Source organism: Macaca thibetana, chromosome 11 (genome assembly GCF_024542745.1).
Source record: "Macaca thibetana thibetana isolate TM-01 chromosome 11, ASM2454274v1, whole genome shotgun sequence".
Taxonomy (NCBI): Eukaryota; Metazoa; Chordata; class Mammalia; order Primates; family Cercopithecidae; genus Macaca; species Macaca thibetana.
In genome coordinates, this window is record NC_065588.1 from 116,717,611 (window position 1) to 116,726,306 (window position 8,696).

General features: G+C 46.8%; 3 protein-coding genes across 54 annotated transcripts in view; 2 read left to right on the forward strand and 1 right to left on the reverse strand.

Annotated features, from left to right (window-relative positions):
• Positions 1–2,911, forward strand: part of BICDL1 (BICD family like cargo adaptor 1) — a 718,679-nt gene extending 715,768 nt beyond the window's left edge. For 37 of the 49 annotated variants that reach the window (XM_050747916.1, XM_050747935.1, XM_050747944.1 and 34 more), the window contains 3 exons: positions 404–515; positions 665–807; positions 2,640–2,911. In XM_050747916.1, the coding sequence (XP_050603873.1) occupies positions 404–515; positions 665–807; positions 2,640–2,723 (339 nt within the window). In that variant the 3' untranslated portion in view covers positions 2,724–2,911. Of the gene's footprint in view, positions 1–387; positions 516–664; positions 808–2,639 lie in introns of all 49 variants that reach the window. The other 12 variants (XM_050747927.1, XM_050747929.1, XM_050747922.1 and 9 more) reach the window with 2 other exon arrangements.
• DYNLL1 (dynein light chain LC8-type 1) overlaps positions 1–8,696 on the forward strand; it is a 151,178-nt gene that overhangs the window by 85,030 nt on the left and 57,452 nt on the right. The gene's annotated exons all lie outside the window — the stretch shown is intronic.
• Positions 6,298–8,696, reverse strand: part of TRIAP1 (TP53 regulated inhibitor of apoptosis 1) — a 252,413-nt gene continuing 250,014 nt past the window's right edge. For both annotated transcript variants that reach the window (XM_050748219.1, XM_050748218.1), the window contains exons 2-3: positions 8,527–8,682; positions 6,298–7,288 (exon numbers count right to left, since the gene is read on the reverse strand). In XM_050748219.1, coding sequence (XP_050604176.1) covers positions 7,205–7,288; positions 8,527–8,673 — 231 coding nt within the window. In that variant the 5' untranslated portion in view covers positions 8,674–8,682 and the 3' untranslated portion in view covers positions 6,298–7,204. The remainder of the gene's footprint in view (positions 7,289–8,526; positions 8,683–8,696) is intronic.

An 8,696-nucleotide genomic window follows, 5' to 3' on the forward strand; every position in this document is an offset into this window, starting at 1 on the left:
GAGGATGGCGAGGAAGGGGAACGGAATTTTAGATAGGGCGTTCTGGGCTCAGAACCTCCAGATGCCCGTCCATGGACTCCAACGAAGGGAGCGATTCCAGGTACCGGGGAACCTTGCACAAACCTCTCTCGAGCTTCCGCCTCGCCCAGGTGGGGACGGTAGGGAGACCAGTGGACACACGCATGCGCACGAAGGAAACGGCAAAGCCTGAAGGAAGGTGCAGAGCGCATGCTCTCTCTTGCTCGAGACGCCGAGGATTTTGACGAGGACTCTCTCGGCGCGGATGATAGTGCTCAGGTTAATGCCAGCGGGAGGGCGGTGCCCAATAGTAACTTCCTTTGGAGGTTGTAGTCCTGCCCCCAGAGCCAATTTTCGACTTCCGTTTCCGGCGCTGCGGTAGTCCAGGTCGAAAATGGCGGCAGTTGGTGTGTCACGGGTTTCTCGGCTGCTGGGTCGGTCCGGCCCACAGCTGGGGCGGCCTGTGTCGAGTGGCGCCCATGGCGAAGAGGGCTCAGGTACTGGGGCCGGAGTCGACAGGTCGGGCCTCAGCCCCACTCGGGCGAGGCAGGGCGGGACTGTGACCTTGGCCCGAGGCCTTGCGGGAGGGAAAGTGAGACCCGGGCCCGCCCCATACCGGGGCTGAGCGGTTGTGGCTTCTCCGTAGCTCGCATGTGGAAGACCCTCACCTTTTTCGTCGCGCTCCCCGGGGTGGCAGTCAGCATGCTGAATGTGTACCTGAAGTCGCACCACGGAGAGCACGAGAGATCCGAGTTCATCGCCTACCCCCATCTCCGCATCAGGACCAAGGTACGCCCTTGCACATCTCTTCGTGTCCGTTCTCTTTTCGTTATGTGTGCCTTAGTGCAAGTTCTTCATTCTCTAAAGGCATGGGTGCCAGGCGTGTACAGCTTGTTTATCCTCACAGACAGAAAATGTATTTTCTTCCATTTTGTGGAAGGACAGCTGACACTTGGGATTACGTCCCAATTTTCTTTTTCAAGGTCATACAATAAGTGCCCTTCAGTTTCCCTTTTCTCCGATTCATCCTACCTCCTGCCTTCTGAGACAGTTCTGAAACAGGTGTCCGTTGTGTAAAGTTTGGAGGTTTGGGAAATCCAATTAGAGTGGCAAAGTCTGAAGGTGGTTCCCGTAAGCGAACCCAGCTACATGGGGGAGGCTGAAGCAGGAGAATCCCTTGAACCTAGGAGGCCGAGTTTGCAGTGAGCTGAGATCGTGCCACTGCACTCCAGCCTGGGCGACAGAGCGAGACTAGTCTCAAAACAACAACAAAACATGAGCATCTGGCAGCTACTAGTTGCATAATGAAGAGGCTGACAGCTTTCTGTATTTCCCACCACTACCTTATTTTCTCGACTGTTTTGTTCGCTGTTGATGTAGATACATTACAATGATGTGTCCTCTGTTTGCTGTATCTTTAACAAGGGCTTATTCTGATTCTTTAATACTGGCCGTGCGCGGCGGCTCACGCCAGTAATCCCAGCACTTTAGGAGGCTAAGGCAGGTGGATCACTTGAGGTCAGGAGTTCAAGAGCAGCCTGGTCAACATGGCAAAACACTATCTCTACTAAAAATACAAAAAATAGCCGAGTGTGGTGGCGGGCGCCTGTAATCCCAGCTACTTGGGAGGCTGAGGTGGGAGAATCGCTTAAACCCAGGAGGCGGAGGTTGCAGTGAACCGAGATCCGGCCATTGCACTACATCCTGGGCAACAGGAGTGAAACTCCGTCTCAAATAATAATAATAATAATAATAATAATAATAATATACTTAGCCAAAAGGCTGAGAAGTGATGGGAAAAAAATTATTATTACATCACCTAGCCCATATAGGACTGGCCTTGTAGAAACTTACCCTAGACTCTTGAATTTTTTGAGTCTTTGAGCAGCACTCCCACCCTCGTACAGTGGAATTAGAAGTCAGACAGTAAAGGTTTCTCAACCTCAGCACTGTTGACATTTGGGGCTGGGTAATTCTTGTTGGGCCATATCCTTGGCCTGTACCCACTAGGTGGCAGTAGTACCTGCTCAACCCTGCTCCCCCTTCCCCTTCCCTCGCCCATCACAATGTCTCCAGATACTACCCATTGTCCCCAGGAGGGGCAAAATCACCCTGGGTTGGAGATTGTTGCCTTAAAGTAATGCTTTTCAAAGGTAATAGGCAAGATAATTGAGGGTGGACTGCCGTTTCCCAGCCCAGATATTGTTTGAAATGTGAGATGGTGCCAGAAATCTGTATTTAATTAAGCATCTCCCTCCCCTAATACTGACTGCCAACATTTTGATACAGGTGATTTGAGGATTACACTTTCATAAACACAGCACTGGATATACTAGTTACTAGGGAGAGGATTATGAGTACCTAACTTGAGCTTGCATTTTCTGCCATCCATATTTGTTTCTGGAATTAAAACTATCCTGTAGCCAGGATAACTTTAAGGGCTCCCCTGGTAGTTATAAGAACTCATTAAATAATGGGAAGGTTGAACTATGCCAGTAGATAAAGGACTAATTTCCATTTTGTTTTTGTATATGATCTGTAGCCCTGTTATAAGCAGTTCATGACAGTGTTCTTTCTGAATTATTTTCTGGAATTATCTAACTGACATCTTCACTCCACAGCCGTTTCCCTGGGGAGATGGTAACCATACTCTATTCCATAACCCTCATGTGAATCCACTTCCAACTGGCTACGAAGATGAATAAAGAGAATCTGGACCACTACCTGGGCACCAGGGACCACAGCACTGGTTTGGACCATTACTCTGCATATGGACCAGAAAAAGTATACGGGACCTTAAGCTCATCTTCTTGTATCAAATGATGACTGGTATACTGGTCTTCCATCCCTTTGCTTGTGGCAGGAGATGGCTTAAATAAATAACTTAAACTTAGATTAGTCATGAGCTGAGAGTTACTTTTTTTGGTTATGTTTTTTCGCAGAAATTAGCATTTGCAAGCTGAAAAGAAATTGGCATTAGTTATTTCTGTTTCCACAGTGAAGGTCTAGGCTGCTGTTTAGTGTTACAGGTCCAATTCAGCCCACTGAATAAGTGTTTGTAACAGCCCCTCTTGGTTTATTGTGCCTGATGTGGGTAAAGGGACCAAGTGTAGCGGTGCTAATTAAGCATCAAGATTAGTCCTTGGCCAGGTGCGGTGACTCATGCCTGTAATCCCAGCACTTTGGGGGGCTGAGGCTGGCGGATCACCTGAGGTCAGGAGTTCGAGACCAGCCTGGCCAACATGACGAAACCCTGTCTCTACTAAAAATACAAAAATTAGTTGGGTGTGGTGGCCCGCTCCTATAGCTGGATGTGGAGTCTTGAACCCGGGAGGTGGTGGTTGCAGTGAGCCAAGATCGTGCCACTGCAATCCAGCCTGGGCAACAGAGCGAGACTTTGTCTCAAAAAACCAATGGTCCTTGACAGACCTGAGATTTCAAAGACATTGAATGGCTAGCAGAATGGCTGCATTTTACACCTGAAAGAGGTACTTGTGTTTCTCAAGAGGAAGTGCTTGATCTGGGTCTCATCTTTTTCCTGTCTCACTCCACTAGCATTTACTGCAGAATCTTCCCTGTAGTCATAATTTTCTCAAACATGTCAAGTTCTTACCTTGAGGTCATCTCCTTCAGGGCTGGTAGGGTCAGAAATCTTAAGAGAAATAAAGGGAGTGTGACACATTTCTGCTTATTGACTTTTTTCTGGAATTAAAACTATCCTGTTTTAATGGATAGTAAATGGCAGTAGTAGTAGTTACAAAACCACTCTGAGAGGGCAATTAATTGCAATCAAAATTTAAAACCTTTATTTTAGCCGGGTACGGTGACTCACACCTGTAATCCTAGCACTTTGGGAGGCCAAGGCGGGCAGATCATGAGGTCAAGAGATCAAGACCATCCTGGACAACATGGTAAAACCCCATCTCTATTGAAAATACAAAAATTAGCTGGGCGCGGTGGCACGCACCTGTAGTCCCAGGAGGCGGAGGTTGCAGTGAGCCCAAAAAAAAAAAAAAAAAAAAACTTTTTTATTTTTTTGAGACGGAGTCTCACTCTATTGCCCAGGCTACAGTGCAGTGGCACGATCTCAGTTCACTGCAACCTTCTCCCAGGTTGAAGCGATTCTCCTGCCTCAGCCTCCCGAATAGCTGGGACTACAGGCATGCGCCACCACGCCCAGCTAATTTTTTGTGTGTTTTTAGTAGAGACAAGGTTTCGCATGTTGGCCAGGCTGGTCTTGAACTCCTAACCTCAGGTGATCTGCTCACCTCAGCCTCCCAAACTGCTGGGATTACAGGTCTGAGCCACTGTGCCTGGCCAGAGCTGGTTTATTCTTTTTTTGTTTGTTTGAGACAAGAGTTTCGCTCTTGTTGCCCAGGCTGGAGTGCAATGGCATGATCTTGGCTCACCACAACCTCCACCTCCCAGGTTCAAGCAATTCTCCTGTCTCATCCTCCTGAGTAGCTGGGATTACAAGCATGTACCACCACACCTGGCTAATTTTTTGTATTTTAAGTAGAGACAGGGTTTCTCTATGTTGGCCAGGCTAGCCTCAAACTCCCAACCTCAGGTGATCCGCCCACTTCAGCCTCCCAAAGTGCTGGGATTACAGGCGTGAGCCACCACGCCCGGCCAGTTGGTTTATTCTTAAGGCTCAAAGGAACACTTTCGTGGTAGGTTCAAGAGGCAACGAGGTATTTCATGTTGTATTACATTAAACTGGTAATGCAAAAGTAAGGCATATACAGTACAGAATAGAGAATCTCATTATCTTTCCCATTTTGTGATATAACAGCCTGTACTTCTGAGTCCCTATAGGGCTGTTTTGGTTGTGGCCAGTCTGAGTTTAGGACAGATGTATTATACTTCAGCTTGCTGCCTGGCCTCCCCTGGCTAGGTTCCAAACATCTTTTATAATCCTTGGATAATGGACCCTAGCCAGTCATAAAATATAAATGAAGAATGTTTTGAAGTGACATTACGGACAAGTCACATTAAATATGATGTAGCGACTGGTAAAGTGGAGACAAGACAATAGAATTAGGGCCTTCTATAAATCAAGTTTCTTGGTTTATTTTTGAGACAGGGTCTTGCTCTGTCAACCAGCCTGGAGTGCAGTGGCACAGTCACAGCCCGCTGCAGTCTCTACCTCCCAGGCTCAGGTGATGCTCCCACCTCAGCCTTTTGAGTAGCTGGGACTACAGGCCCACACCACCATACCCCGCTAATTTTTTTGTAGAGATGGGGTTTTGCCATGTTGCCCAGGCTAGTCTCGAATTCCTGAGTTCAAGTGATCGGCCCATCTCACCTTCCAAAGTGTTACAGTCATGAGCCACCATACCCGGCCTGTAATTCAAGTTTCATACTTCTTTGGGCATATAATAAAACCAAATTACTCAAGTAATTGTGGGGATTCCGTGACATTCTGAGGTATGTAAGTGCTCTCCTGATCCTTTTTTGGTACCATATTGTATTTGTGTAGCATGTTGTGTAGCATAGTGAGGTTTTGACTGGGTGCAGTGGCTCACACCTGTAATCCCAGCACTTTGGGATGTCAAGACTGGCAGATTACCTGAGGTTAAGAGTTCAAGACCGGCCGGGCGCGGTGGCTCAAGCCTGTAATCCCAGCACTTTGGGAGGCCGAGACGGGCGGATCACGAGGTCAGGAGATCGAGACCATCCTGGCGAACACGGTGAAACCCCGTCTCTACTAAAAAATACAAAAAACTAGCCGGGCAAGGTGGCAGGCGCCTGTGGTCCCAGCTACTTGGGAGGCTGAGGCAGGAGAATGGCGTAAGCCCGGGAGGCAGAGCTTGCAGTGAGCTGAGATCGCGCCACTGCACTCCAGCCCGGGCGACAGAGCAAGACTCCGTCTCAAAAAAAAAAAAAAAAAAAAAAAAAAAAAAAGAGTTCAAGACCAGCCTGGCCAATATGGTGAAACCCCATCTCTACTAAAAATACAAAAATTAGCTGGGCATTGTGGTGCACGCCTGTAATCCCAGCTACTCGGGAGGCTGAGGCAGGAAAATCATTGGAACCCAGGAGGTGGAGGTTGCAGTAAGCCGAGATTGCACCACTGCACTCCAGCCTGGGCGACAGAGCCAGACTGTCTCAAAAAAAAAAATCAGTGAGGTTTCTGATTGCCATACTGTACCACCTAGCTTAGACAAGTCACTTTTTCTTCACCTTTAAGTTACAAAACTCTCCCTGGTGTATACGTGAGGTTTGTAGGGTAACAGGGTAATAGTTCCATAAAATGCACTGAGTTCCAGAGGCAAATAATGATAGAAACTAAATGTTACAATTTATTCCATCTTCAGGATTACAGACATTACAGGGCAGGATGAGTAAACAAGGCAAATAAAGCCAGCACCTTTAGCTTCCCCCCCCGACCCGCCCACCATTTAACCAGATGCAGCATTTTAAGGATATGCAGGTTGACAATTCACTGACTTGGGTTGAAAGCTGGCAATAGCAGATCTTTGCAATTTAGGTTCTTCCTCCATAGCTATTCCAAATATCTTAATTCCTGAACTACACACTGAGAGCTCTGAAATGGTGGTCATTCCAACATTCTTGCAGCTTTCACATCTTAATCTGACACCTCTGGTGAAGGCAGGGAACTGTGTTAAAAGCTGTCTTCCTCTTTGCTAATCCAGGCCACCAGTAATCTTAACCATTAGTTACTATATAAAAATAAAAGTGTGCTCAAAAGCACTCACTGAAACTGTTGTGCCCAGATCCTTTTTCAGAGCATTAGTTCCCTGAGAGAAAAAAAGAGGTCTTAACCAATTGCTTTCATGAACGATGACCCCAGTACAGTGTATATGTCTTTCGCAGCAGAAATCAAGAGGTCAGGCAGCTCTGCTCATCCTGACTAGTTTATCATCGTTTGCATACAAGGTATATTTATGTAAAGCTGATTCCACACCAAGTATTGCAACCATAATCTCAAAAAATTGTTCAATTTTAGCACACTGAGTTCCTGCCAGATGCCACAGCAGGTAAGAAATCATCTCAAAGAGTTCATCTTTTACAACTGAGAGGAAAACATCGAAGGGGGAAATAAAACTCCTCTCTCCTAAGTTCCTCATCAAATCTGATGGCTAGGTTCACAGATTTAGTTGACAAAAATCCAGAGTCCTCAATTTCTGGATTGAGAAATCCTTCAAGGTGACTGTCAAGGTCAAGAAGAATTTTCAGACTTTTCTTTGCCATGGCCCATGAATTCCAATCCTTCAATAGGAATCTCTTTCTCCTTTATTGCTTTCTGGTAGGAGGAGAAAACACATTATAAGGATCTATATGAAGCTCAAGTTGCAAGCTTTGTAAATAAAATATGACAGCACAAAAGTAAAATCAAGCTGATTATAAAGACTTATAACCATGATTCAAACCACATACTTTTTAAAAAACAAGTACCAGTAGGGTGTGGTGGCTCAGGTCTATAATCGCAGCATTTTGGGAGACCAAGGCAGGTGGATCACTTGAGGCCAGAAGTTAGAGACCAACCTGGCCAACATGGCGAAACCCTGTTTATACTAAAAATACAAAAATTAGCTGGGCATGGGGGTGCATGCCTGTAATTCCAGCTACTCCGGTGGCTGAGGCATGAGAATAGCTTGAACCTGGGAGGCGGAGGTTGCCAGTGAGCTGAGATTGTGCCATTGCACTCCAGCCTGGGAGACAGTGAGACTCTGCCTCAAAAATAAAGAAAAACCAAAAGTACCATAATGAATAAATCAAGTGTAAGACCTGAGGGAGACTGGAAAAGGAGTTGTGAGGGAACCATTAAAATTAAGTTAAATTTGAAAAATAATCATCACTTTGTGTTGGTGAAAGACTTACTGGCTATGTGACCAACTAAATGGGATGAAGACAGCAACTACCTTGGGGAACTGCTGTGAGGATGTGTTGGGTTAACTTATTGGAAGTGCTTTGCCCAGTGCTGTTCTAACAATTCAAAGCAGTTCCACATCCATTGGGCCAGAATAAACATTTCCTAGTTGCAGTTGCGGGGACTGGTCAAGAGAGATAAACAGGCTAACGAAGGGTTTATAACATCAAAATAATGTGATCCTCCAGTCTGAAGTATAACCCCGCCCAGACCTCAGCTGTAATAGTGGAAAAGAGCACCACCTGCGAAAGAATCAAGGCAACCTGGTGCTAGTGAACTCGGATCAATCACTTCCTATTTCTGGGTGTTAGTTTTTTATGTATAAAATATGAGTAACTATACCCACCTTGCGAGTTTAGGATGAACACCAAATGAACCAAAAGATGTGACTGTGTGTCTTAAAAACAAAAGCACTGCACCAATATTTGTCATTCGGGGAGACACCCAAACGGCCTCGGTGGTGATGATAGGGGAGCGAGCTCCTGCCACTGACCTCACTGCGGCTTTTCTCCACCCTTCCAGTCCAGTCCCAACCCCCATAAAACACGACGAGTGTAGTGGGACACAGCGCGGAGAATGCGGGGCCTGGAAACAGAGGCGGAAGGGCTCACCTGAACACACTGCTGGTAGCGCTTGAAGAGGTCGGTGCACGGGTCCCCGGAGCTGTCCCCCTTGAGAAACTTCTCGGCGAACCAGCGATTGAAGCACTGGTCGTATTCGCGCTTCATGTCCGTGCATGCCTCCCCCACACTGTTCATGGCGACAGTGGTGTCGGCGGCGG